The sequence below is a fragment of the Necator americanus genome, chromosome II, assembly GCF_031761385.1.
Source record: "Necator americanus strain Aroian chromosome II, whole genome shotgun sequence".
Lineage (NCBI taxonomy): Eukaryota > Metazoa > Nematoda > Chromadorea > Rhabditida > Ancylostomatidae > Necator > Necator americanus.
Genome location: NC_087372.1, coordinates 35,451,515 through 35,464,277, shown reverse-complemented (window position 1 = coordinate 35,464,277; position 12,763 = coordinate 35,451,515). Strand labels below are relative to the sequence as shown.

The 12,763-nt window shown below is 39.6% G+C and overlaps 2 protein-coding genes across 5 annotated transcripts; one reads left to right on the top strand and one right to left on the bottom strand.

Moving 5' to 3' along the window:
- Nucleotides 1–607: 607 nt before the first annotated feature.
- On the bottom strand, nt 608–4,777 carry RB195_020478 (uncharacterized protein; the record flags this gene model as incomplete). 2 transcript variants are annotated; one of them, XM_064188789.1, is made up of 7 exons in its annotated part: nt 608–724; nt 812–889; nt 951–1,094; nt 2,100–2,210; nt 2,520–2,641; nt 4,543–4,622; nt 4,695–4,777. In XM_064188789.1, the coding sequence occupies 7 exons, from the start codon at nt 4,775–4,777 to the stop codon at nt 608–610; spliced, it is 735 nt and encodes a 244-aa protein (XP_064044669.1). The 2 variants fall into 2 exon arrangements, with proteins under 2 accessions (XP_064044669.1, XP_064044670.1); XM_064188788.1 differs by having other exon boundaries at nt 4,485–4,543.
- Nucleotides 4,778–5,503: 726 nt separating this feature from the next.
- RB195_020477 (uncharacterized protein) lies at nt 5,504–12,272 on the top strand (the record flags this gene model as incomplete). 3 transcript variants are annotated; one of them, XM_064188785.1, is made up of 10 exons in its annotated part: nt 5,504–5,601; nt 6,045–6,126; nt 6,222–6,286; nt 6,456–6,546; nt 6,626–6,688; nt 10,822–10,873; nt 10,979–11,197; nt 11,253–11,470; nt 11,543–11,806; nt 12,180–12,272. In XM_064188785.1, the coding sequence occupies 10 exons, from the start codon at nt 5,504–5,506 to the stop codon at nt 12,270–12,272; spliced, it is 1,245 nt and encodes a 414-aa protein (XP_064044666.1). The 3 variants fall into 3 exon arrangements, with proteins under 3 accessions (XP_064044666.1, XP_064044667.1, XP_064044668.1); XM_064188787.1 differs by having other exon boundaries at nt 5,543–5,601; XM_064188786.1 differs by having other exon boundaries at nt 5,543–5,601; nt 12,165–12,272.
- Nucleotides 12,273–12,763: the final 491 nt, after the last annotated feature.

Here is a 12,763-nt window from a genome sequence, read left to right as displayed (position 1 = left end):
TATCGCGCCAATTACTCAAAAGATGTTTCCAAGGACCTAGAAATGTTTGTGCTCTATTTTTATGGAATTCTAACTACGAAACTAAAACTGCTAAAATGAGCTGACCTAGACTTTCCTCAATAGAATGTCAAGATTAAAGCAAAGTCTAAATACAACAGAATTTGACCAAGTCTTACTACGGTTTCATTAAATATAGTCGTAGCCTACTAACAGCGAAAGCAAGCCATGCCATTTCATATTCCCACACAACTCCCACTGAGTGCTGTATATTTTGAGCGAGTGTCAAACAAAGTGAAAATGTCACCGCAATTTCGCTCCTGATAACAAAACTGCTGAAAATACAGCAAACATAAGCAATCATTTGCTGGTCTGAAGGCGAATTTATTTGATAAGAGGAAATAAGCTCAACGAGCACGTAAAGAGTGCAAGCTTTCAGTACTGTCGAAGTCGTGTGTTTCCATCGGCTAATTATTTTGCCCTTCAATTGACAATGAGACTTGGACAATATTATTTGTCTCTTCAATATGTACAAAAAGAACTGTCAACAACAAAGTCACCGCTTAACAAAACATAAACCTATAAAAGTCAAATAAAATATAGAGATATCTTAGTACTCTGACGGATCCAATTTCCTCGGCTTATTTGTGTGATTCTCGGCTGGCCCCTTCGGGTACTGGGCGGGTTTTGGAAACGGTTCACCAAAGAGAGAGTCATCAAGATGGACCTGAGATGGGAAAACATAAAAAAGGAAAACATGAACATGACAAGACTGAGGCTTTGTTGAAATAAGTAATGCTGTTTCTGAATCAACCTCAAATTTGAATTCATCATCCGGTATTACAGGTCGGCCATCCTTAATTGCCATTTCTTTTGCTAGAGCGACAAGGCTCTGAAAACAAGAACAAATGTTTCGTTGTGATTAAAAAAGCATAATCAGATTTTAAATAAACCTGAAATGTTCTTGGTTCATAGATGGCCAACTGAGAAAGAACAACATTGTCGAGGAGAATATGTGCTTTATCCAGCATGTTGCGGAAGTGTTTGTATTCAAAGTGATGTTCAGCGAGTGCTGCATTCAGACGTTCCTCAGCATACTAAATGAAAAAAATAGAACATTTCACAAATAAATAATAAGCGAAGACTGCTGCGCTTACGGCAACTTCGACGGACTCTTGTTTAAGTCATCAAGATCCGAACGAGATCAATAATTTTTATCTGGTCAATTGGACGACTGGTTTTGGTCGCTATGTAAATTCGCAAAAAAAAAAACATCACTTTTAGCCAAAACACTCACCTCTGAAATAAGAAACTAACTGTACTTTTGGAAACTTTTTTCAATTGGAACCATTCTGTTTGGTAGTGTATTTGTGTATTTTAGGTGGGCTTTTTAGTGCATTCAGGTGATTTTATCGAACATTCAAAGTTGCAGTGGATTACAGTTCGATCAAAACGGCATGTAGCTCAGCGCAGTTGCGTAAGCGGCTGCGCTCGAAGCGGCACGCTGAAAGGCAGCGGTTGAGATCGAACAAGGAGCGTTTGCTAGCACCAATTATCGTCGCAGTTTCCCTCTCCTCGATCCACTGCGCCGGTTCGAGCGCAGCAGCTTTCGCGATTGCACCGAGCTCCTTATAGTTTTGATCCAACTACACAGCCAAATGGGGGAACCAGAATCTGGTGGTGCAAAAATGTCCAGAACAGAGAAGAAAGCTAATTAATACTAGCTGGAGTTAGTAACCCAAGTATATCCAACAACTAAATTGGATATTTTGCATCCATTAGAAGTCATATTCCTAAAAAAAAAAACTGCATAATGGTTTTGTCCTGCAGCTAAGGATGCATTTGTTGAAAATGATTTAAATTATCATGAAAAGGCCCAGTGGACGTATGAAAACCGGTGTTCTAGTGGCTGTACCTTCCACTGTCCTTCTCAACCCATTTGAAAGAGGGTATGACAAAAAGACATTGTGATGAAACACGAAAAAAAAACAAGATGAAACAGTAAGCACTAGTTATCCGAAAAGCATAATCACTTAAAACAAAACGAAATGTAAGCAGCATAACCAACCTAAAAACCATATATTTAATCACAAAGCACTTACGAATTTCTCGAGCTTGCTCTCGTCTCGACGTTTCATGTCGAGATAACAGAAAATCTTGTTCAATTTTATATTCCCATACTTGTACGTATCTCGACAAGCACCGTATTGCCACTGAAAAAAATAACATGAAAGGAAGCGAATGTTGTGGTATTTGCTAGTAAAGTCATCTACGGTTTAGAAAAACTGTAAATTTTTAGCAGCGATAACTTAGGTTAAGTTTTATAGAATCGATTTGAAACCAAAGGAACAAGAACTAATACTCCAGAAAACAAAAGTTCCTATCTCCAGTTTTTCAACTTTAGTAGTGAGGAGTAGGGATAGTGAAACTTTATCCTTTTGCTCGTTGCTTCGGGAATTCTTAGAACTTTAGTGAACAAAAAGGCTAGAATGATTGAAAGAGAAAAGATGTGCAAAACGAACCGCAGTGAAACGATCTTGTCGCTCTCGAACTTGCCATCTGTCAGGCTTAGGAATTACCTGAAAAGGATGATAATTGCTGTTGATGATCCTCCGTAGTCGAAGAGGAATGGATAACCGCATATCTGAAAAGAGAATATTTCAGGGCTGACACTGATGAACATGATGGGAAAACACGAAGGACGGAATACCCATACTCTAGTTAGAACAATCGCTTAGTGAGAAAAAAAGGGATTTCAAGAACGAAACGGCAGCTACAGTCTGAACGTTAAGAATGGTTTTTTTTCGAAATGTAGCTCATAAACACCGTTTTATAGACGTATTACCTCTCAAATATAAAAAAAGTAAAAATCTAAATTATATAATTGTCGATAGATCCAAAAAGTGCTAAAATCAACGTCATCGACAGATTCCAAAAAACAAAACATAAAATCGTGAGCATAAGAAATATTAACGTAATCAATAGCTTTTCAAAAGCAATACTTTTGAAATCCATTATTTATGCTACATCTGGTATTCTACCACAAATAATTTGCTAGAACATAAGATTATGGAAGAGAAATACATGTAAACAAATTCGAACCCTTTTTTTTTTATTAATTTCACTACTAATTTCTCACGGACGCCAAAACCAGCGACTTCTAGCGAAATCTGTTTAGCAACTAGAATACGTTTGCTAAGAGGTACTCGAGTTCGATTTTCTGGACAAATATTTACGAGGAATATGATAGACTAGGGATTCCGCTACCAATGTGTTCAAGTTAGAACTGAATAATTACAAAAAAAAAATCAACGAACAATTATGCAAAATCCCATTGAAATATATAAAAGTGCACAATTATATAGAAATTCCCTTCATGTACATTAAAATGGAGCACAACAAAACGGTTTGAAGTAGACGGAGGTATGGGGTCGTCCTCTCAATGATAATCTTCGTGCGATTCACAGGTGCACTTTTTTCTAATACGAACGCATAACAGATATGTGAACAGGTGAAAAAATGGCAAAATTCCTCCGTACATATGGGTTCGTCCCTCGAAGTCAGGGGAGTCGAGCTATGCGAATTTCAGGAAAGTTTGGTAATGACGTTGAAATGAAGCTTGTGAAATCGTTGAGACGGAAAGTGCAGAATCTATGCGCTTAGGAAATAGAAGCGGTGTCGCTTTTCCTGAGAATTTCATCGAAAGAAAAAAACCACAACTTTCCAATGGAAATACTTCTCAAAGAAAGCGAGCAAGCGATGAACTCAACAAACCGCAGAAACAACAATTTAGGAGCAAGTGCTGCAATGGAAAGTGGGAACGTAAATCCCTATCAATAAACGAAATACTGTTCGATATTTTAAAAACCATCAATTATTCAATCATTTCAAAATGAAGCAGATATATATATATATATATGTTATATAACTCGACTGAATATATGCCCGAATTTCCAAGCAGACAAAGGAACTTTCGCCTGCAACATCACCCTCCTGGATTGAAACTGAAATGGCTCTCACTTTAGATACGTTCTTTCCGAACAAATGTGGCGTCTAGCCCGATAAAACATGACCAAAAACACAAAAAAAAACATAGTAAATAAGTAAAAATAAAAGGATTCTGGAATACATTACAAAGTCATATTCCATTGTTGTTTGTTTCATTGTTGTGTATTGTGTATCATTGTGTGATTAAAAAACTACTCTTTTCACATATGTCATGGATACTATCCCAAGTTTTGAAGAATAAATGATAATCCTGCTAAGGATTCAGCGATGGAAATGTTGAATGGTATTGAAATCATTTTTGTTTTATGAAATTACACCCAAGGAGATCCCAGTAGACTTCTACATGACCTATCAACAATAGGAACCGAAAACTGCGATCTTTTTTTTCTAGGAATAACGATGTTTTGTCTGCAAAGAAATGAAAATCTCACGAAATTCGTCGGCGAAATGGAACAAATAATATGCTCAAATCGCAATACCTATTGGCGTAGGTCCAAATCTCGCCACCGTACCCGGGTTCGCTTTTCTGCGAGGGACCCTTTAATCCCAAGATGAGCATCGCAACGAATCGATACTCATTTGGACGACCGCCAACGATAATAAAATCGGGTTTTTTCCTGCAATGTGCCTAGACAATTCGCTCGTCGTGATGCCGATTCGTCGTCGTGGTTCGCGTTCCTATCGATTACCACGCATTACGATCGATTCCTCTCGTCATCGATTCTGGTGCTGTTGTTTTGTCTCCGAGCTGGACGCCGAACGGTGTTTCCATGCGTTCCCGATAAATACAATATGAATTTCACATTTTTGTTTTCTTTGCTTTTGCGCCTATGATTTTGACTTTTTAATCGTAAACATTACCGCCGATATGGGCCGTCATCAATAATTGCGTCGGTCTTGATGGCCGACTTTATGCAGTGCCTTTGTTTTCGGCTTTGTTGTTTTGTTTGTTTTTATGCATGAGATTCAAAGTACGCTCATTTTCACTACAACATTGTACGCGAAATGAGTGATGGTGGTCATTTCCTATTCTCATATCGACTCAATTGACTTTTGACTGAGTTCTAATTGAATGTGCAAATTCAACGCTGGATTATTTCTAATTTTCTCTAATTTTTGACCAATATTTTCTCATCTACTTATCTTCTCTACTTCAATACCTTATCTTTTGTTTTCTCTCACTTTCGCTGTTTTCGCCCTATTCCTTACATTAAAAATCGTCGTTTTTCTTTATCACGTCATTTAACAAACAAAGTTCACTTTGTTCCTGAATTGACAGTCTACGATATTCTGGTAACTGCAACATTTTGGATTATTCAGTCATGAATTTCAAGCTTTTCTTCCGGTCATATTACTTCGTTTGGTTGAATTTTGTTTGCTGAGTGGCACTGCTTTATTGTGATCCCATTACTGAATCGTTTTCCTGAAAAATTCCTAAATTTTCCTTAAAATCTTTAGCTCTGTTCTGCAATGGTCGTAATACAACTACAATAATCGAATGTTCAATCCGCAAGCTGCTCGCAGGCCGCCTGGCAGCATGCAGCCTAACCCCGTCGCTCCTGTTCAGAGCCAGAGTGACATTAATGCCAAAGAAAAGTAAGTTGTCTGTGTTTATACAGTAATTTACACGTTTCTCTTCTCATTTCAATATTAGATGTTTTTAAGTCGATATTTCTCCGACGCGGAGATCCGTGAATTCTTCACTTATTTTTTTTCTACCTTTGACGTTCCCGGTTGTACTATCAAAATTTCCGGATTTGGTTCTTTCAGAGCTTCCATATTTCTTATGTTCAGTTTTGTGATAATTTCTGAAAGTTACTATTTCTGATTATTTCGCTGACAATTAAATGACTTGCTATTATATTGCCAGATTTGAACTGCAGATCTCAAATCTACGTTGTATCGACATAGAAGAAAACATTCCACCTTTCTTCTCTTAGATAATTACCTTTGTTTTTGTCTGAGCTCTTTTTCCAAACATTTTTAGCTACTTACTATAGCAACAGTCATTTTTCAACATTTATGAATATAATATACAGACTTGCTGCATACGTGTACGAGTATCTGGTCATTTCTGGGGCAACGAAAACTGCCGAAGTGTTCAAGGAAGAAGTTTTAAGTGTAAGCGATAAGTTGCAGATATCTTTATTATTGTCTTAACTATTTTTCATTTCGTCTTCTATACGTGCATTCATTTATAACAATCCGTCATTTAGAATGTTCCGAACGGAGCTATCAAGCCCAGTGAAATCGGCCCAGGTTTCTTGCAGAATTGGTGGATGTTAGTCCATTTCAATTTCTTTTTTCTTTAGTTTCTAGGAACATTTATTTCGTCATTGTTTATTTCTTCTCTATTTTATTTTAAAGCACTATTTGACTGTCATGATATCTAATAAGTCTTCTCTCTGCCATTTTTGCATAATTTAAGTGCGAGTTGTTTCCTTCCTTAGGCTGTTCTGGGATTTGTATTGCGCAGCTCCTGAAAGAAGAGACGGTCCCGATGGCCAGTCAACGCAAGAAGCTAAGGCTTTCCACGATTTTGTAAGTGTTTCTCACTTTAGTGATATTAAATACCTTTTAGTTCATGAATGAAATGAATTAAATTTGTTTTGCTGTTTAGGGTTTTGTTCCTGGTGGCTTTGGTCCACCTGGTCCTATGATGAATGGCATGCATGCTCCAGGGGTGAGTTTTTTCTAGTTGAATATCGAATTGAATACAAACAAAATATTTTTGTTTGTGTTTAATCATTGCTTCCATGTTTTTCAAAACTTGCAAAATGGATTACGATTAACCCGGAAGCGATTTTATAGACAGAGAACCAAACGAGCTACGAATTTCTTTTATTGTTTTTGTTGAAGTAAAGTAATTCAGAACGTATTCCCGCTTTATTCGTATGACACAGTGTGAAAAATAATGAATGCGGATAATCCTCCTATGTTTTCCTAATTGCCTTATACTGTGGTTTTTTTTCTCTCGAAAGAAAACTCCCATAACATCTTTTTGTGTTTTGATCTCTGGGTTATCGTTTTCTTATTGCCATTTAAATCTTATGGAGCTTTGCGCGTTTTTCTGAACTTCTCACCAATGATTCCGCCATTTGTCCCAACATTTCACTCTGAATAACTTCTAGAAAGTCGAGTACTATTGTATTGTACATATTTTAGTCGTATTCCAAGCTTTCCCACGATCTCTGATATCTCTGCCGAAGATTGCCACTCTTTTTCTGCTCATTTAGCTGCCCGTTCACAAGTTTTCAGCGTTTTCTCTCCTCACTGTTTTTGTGGGCGTCTCGGCGCGGATTTGAGGAGCCGATAGGTTGCATCTCGGGGTAATAGACGCGCAATGCGACAATGGGCATGGTGAATAGCGGTGAGAGCGCCCGACGACAGAGTGGGACATCGCACAAGCGATGAGACGACGAGGAGGCGTGAGACGCAGCGCATGGTCAGTTGTGGTGGGTGCGAACGTTTCGAGTTCATTGTGGAAAACATAATACGAAGGAGGGGTGAAACGGATGGTATTGTGGCAGCGTTCTATCGCGCTGTGGCAGATGTTTGCGATAGACGCTATAAGTGCAAGGAACGAACACGATCTAACTGCACTTTTTCATTGAAGTAGCATACCGAAAGGCGCGCGTGAGAAGTACAGTTTTTACTTCTTGACAGGGCGCCAGAGGCGGAATCTTGTTATTAAGGACAGGTTGTTAAAGTGGGTGTGGAGCGCGTTTGCTTTTTTGAAGATGTTGTTATGAGAGGCTGAGGATACCAGATTCCGAGGTTTCTGATCGTAGCATGCGTAGGGATCTGACGGTTGATGAAAGATAGTGGCATTCCGCTGAAAAATTTAGTGTCTTACTTTGAGATGTAAGATTTTGTGGTTCACAAAATTGAGTTGGGTTAGTGTTAAAGGAAGAAGTAATCTTTTAATTGACGTGTTTACTCGCAGTCATCAGGCGTTTGTATATGTAAAATGAAGAACTGTGATAACCTAAGCGGATTCTTTGCTCGTCTCTTCGGTAGATGTCACATCTCTTCTTTCTAAGTTTAAAGTTGTGGCATTTTTTTAACTGAATGACTTCTCTTTAATTCTTCTTGCTTCTATTTAATTGGAAAGGAAAGGAACCACAGAAAACCATTTTTCCCGTCGTATGCGTATACTTTACTTTTTTTTTCTTCATAACATTTTTACACTTCCTCTCCTATTTGTTTTTACGAATTATGTAGTTAGTTCTAGTTCTCCTTCGAATAATATTTCCTAAAAAGTTCCTACTAATTCTGAAAATTGCTCTTTTCCGTTCCAAGATCGGCTATACACGAACAACTACATCTTTCAATCTGTCTCTGTGCGCTAGCGGGTGGATAGTCTGCGCCTTCGCCTTTTTTACCAACACGTAATATAGGTCGCAATTTCAATACTGGCGAATAAGGTCGTGACGGCGAGGACAGCGTTCAGACGATAAGTGAGCGAGAAAGAATTCGGGGCTTGAATATATCTGTGCTAATGTCAAAACTATGTGCAGCTGTCCTCAGATATTGAACACATATACTGTGTTTTTGCCTCATTTGTGCGCTATGACGTCATAAAACACGAACAGATGGTTCTCTGAAAGTGCATCGCCTGGTGACGTATTGCTTGGCATGTATGATGACAGGGACTTGTTCCCTGTGCTTATGAAATGCTAAAATTTTGATTTTTGTTTCCAGAGAGATCTATTCGGCGTGTTTATGAGATACGAGACGACAGTGAGAGCAGCTTTGTTATATAAGTAGATTGATAAGATCTATCGCGTGAATCTGAGCTTGCTAATAATAAAAAACTGCGAACAAAATGTCCTTTTTATAATATTAGCACAATACAATGTTTACATTTGCATTTTTTTTTTGGCGTTTCAAGAGAAGGGAACATGAAAATTGATTAACATCTATGATTTATGATATTTGAAACAATCTTCGCTTTGCGTCTTTTGACCATATTTGTTGTCCATACGATGCGGACACAACTGCAGTATGTTTTTCGCGAGAAGAAAAAAAACTTCTGTCTATTTACTTCATAGAATTTTTGTTGAGTAGTTCTTCTCTGTCAGATTTTCTTTTTGATGCGCTGGACTGATCTGTTTAGGTCCAATCATGAGAAATCATTGTGCCCGTATGTCAGTCTTAGGGACGAAAATGGGCTCGACTTCATGAATTACTGCTGAAAATGAGCACTTTCGATAAGTAAGCTAATAAGCTGTGCAAATAGGTTGTTGCGGAAATTGCTGCATTTCTCCGTTTAACCGATCAGCATATGTATCATTAGAGCTTTGTATGCCTACGCATACAGTTCTGGTGAATTGATTTGTTATTTTACAACTTTGCTGTAGCATACGTTTGTTTTCTGTTCTTTAAAGACTTACTGGTTCTCTCGCTCCATCTCTAGAGATGCTTGCCGGGCTTTTTTTTGCTGTGTCGAGCATATGAAAGAATAATAGTACCTCAAACTATGTAAGGCGCTATGCTTGATACAGCTGGCTGGAGTTTTTAACCAGGATATTTGACTAGTTGCTCATTTCTTCTTTATTCTTTTTTTTTTCTATTTATTAAGGGGATATTAAAACTACGCTAATATTGCAAATGATTCTATGCGAGATTCTTGATCTCTTGTTGAACCACTGTTTTCGGGGTTTGTATGGTGGTAGTTTTTTCGTGCATATGCGTCATTGTTGTGATTCTCGCAGTACGGAGGCGGCAATGGCGGCACGTAGCGTGGTAATCCATAGAGAGACTATTGAAGTGACGTATGGTTATTGATGAGAGCGTAGACGGCGAACGCGACGACTGGTGTGGGCGGCGCGAGTGCTGTGGACAGAGACACAGAGGAGATTGCAAGGGGTCCGCCCTAGGAGGCACGGAACAAACACTAGCATGTTTTCGAGACTTGCGCACTCCGAAGGCAAAGCCGGATTCGGAGAAAACAGGAACGCTTAGATGAGGCTATGTAAGGGGTCGAATTGATGAAGCGGAAAGGTACTGGTGTAGCAGGTGATGCAGATCAATTGAGTTATTGCACACTAGGCGTGCTAACGATTTGGAAGGAGATAGGAAATCGTACCTGATTGCATCAGAAAAGCGGTTCATGAGCTCGCTTCCCTACTTTTTCTTCCCTTATCCACTGTTTATTCTTGGATTCGCACCCATATTAAATGATAGGTTTTGAATTAACATCACAGAGTATATAATTAAAGGTGTAGTACATTGTAGTTTGAAGCGAAGCACCTCCATAAAATTTTGACCTACTCAACGGCTTTGGAATGCAAACTAATCCTCGGTCTTCAGCTGAAACTCACTCAAAAACGTCTTTGATGCGATTATTTCTTGGATATCGTTGCAAACTTAATGGAAGAGTACTTTTTCGGATGTTATAGAATCGCTCCCACGAGAATGGGTAGAGGAAAATGCTAGATATATTCTGTAGATTGTAAGGAACCAAGTCTTCTATCGTGTAGCAGTCGTATTTCTTGTTGCTAGAGATGCTATGGCTAGCCCTTAACCTGTTAAGTAGTGCACGGATTTTATGGATTTACATTTCTCTCACATGTTAGCGTGCTTTGCATGATCGTACGCAAACATCACGCGATATCTAAATCCTTCACTCATCCGTTCAGTTTTGAGAACCCAGTAAATTTTCATTTATTTTTTATATGATTTTAAACTAGTATCACTTTTTATATCAAACATAAGTGAAACTTCTGTCTCAGTATAAAACTCTTTACTATTTGTATTTATGTTCTGTTTACATTGTTCTATACTTTATATATAAAGTGTTCATATTTTCAGTTCCCTGGAGCTCCTGGAATGGGTATGCCTGGTCCGGAAGGGATGATGCCTGGTTAGAATTTTACAAATTCCTATTTTTTTTTGTTTTGTAATGAAGAATGTAGTGAAGGGATCTTTGCCAAACTGATCTTGAGAAGCTACAGAGTTTTTTTTACAGGTCACCCTGGAGCACCAGGATTTCCAGGTCGGTTCCCAGGTCGAGCCGGTTGTCCACCTGGTGCTATGCCACCAGCCGGCTTTGGTATGTTCCCTGGCGATCCACGTGCAATGCCTGGGCAACGGATGCCACCAAATGCTGCAATGCGTATGCCTCCTGCCTCGTTTGCGCCAGCAGGCATGAGACCTGGTGGTCCCGGAGCTCCTCCTGCCCCTCAAGGTAAGATGTACAATGCCCACTGCATCGAAATCACTTCTAAAATCTCTTGTCACAGGGATGAGATATGGCGCGCCACCTGGAGGTGCGTTTATGGACTCACCCGGTCAGGCTTTCCCTCCTGGTGCTGGTATGATGCCGAACGGAGGCGGTGTGATGTGTTCACAAGCTCCGGTCGCCATGTCCATGTCTTCTCCTGGAATGCCGCCAGCTGGAGCTGGTGATCCACATGGATTCATGATGACTGGCATGCCATCCAGCTCAACAGCTATGCCTGTAAGCACTAGTGTCTAACTATTTCCTCACTAGTACGTAATCTGGTGTGAAATACATTCGCTTCTGATTCAGTTCGGGATGGGAGACACATCAGTAACCATGGGCAATGGTATGGGGCCTGGACCTATGGGTGGAGCGAGTGCTCCAGTTCCTGAAGGAGGTCCGCTCACTGGATTACTGAACGGCGAGGAACTGAAGCAGTCACCGGCGTCGACTCCACGAGGTGGCGTGAATGGAGGTACACCAGCCCCGCCAGGATCGGCGCACAGCATGCAACCTGCCTCAGTGCCTGGAGTGCACGGAGGAGCGGATCTCATGGATCAGCAGAGCAGTAAGGTTAGTTTTTATGCGATGTTCCAACTGCTTTTCCGTTCGTAACGTTCTTGAAGTGCAAGGTTATGTTGCTGAAGTTGCTCTGTATTTCCACTGAGCTTCCATACGTAGCAGGATTTTGAAAGGATAGCTATTCTATTTGTTCTGTAGATGTCATGCCTGTTCCTTTCGTTGCGATGTATTCGCTGCTTACTTCGCCGGATGCTAGCATCTTCTGGTGTGTTTGTAGGAAACTGAGTGACATGCATACATAAACCTGTGCAGTACATCATGCAACGGATACACTTTCTTTTCATTGTTGCTGCTTTTATTCTTGATTTCGTTGTTGGTATTCCGATCAGCACAAATTATTCTCCTTTAGTGTCGGCATTTGCAGGACGATATTGAAGTGAGTAAGATCAAGCAAGGGTTACTGGATGACTTTGCGCCAAAAGAAGAGATATCATCTGGTGATCAGCCATATTTCTAAGTCCAAGCATGCATTGCTCGTCGTCGACTATCTCGTCAATGCACAATATTCGATATTTGTGAGTTGTGTAATCTCGCGGTGTTCAACTACATAATCGCGTTGTCGTCAGAGTTGAAGCAACGTGAATCTTCTCTTCTTTCTTTTTTTCTTTTGGCTATATTATTAACCATATATCTGATGTGATACTCTTTTTATTCTGTGCACGACAAACATTTGATGTCATCTGAACAATTGATCCAAAGTTACTTCGTTCAGTCTTGTGCATCCATAGCTAATGGCACACAGTACTAACCTTTTTTTCCACTCACCCTCACGCACAAACTCAAAATACCTTCCTAGGTTCCCCTCATATCACTTTTTGTCAAGTCCAGATCTTACATTGGTTTTTAGATCTTTTATTCTGGCGATCAGTGTCTAATTTTATGCTATTGTTGAGGCTATGTAACTGCGACGCAGCGCGTTCCATCTATTGTTCTTTTCTCCGCCTTCCA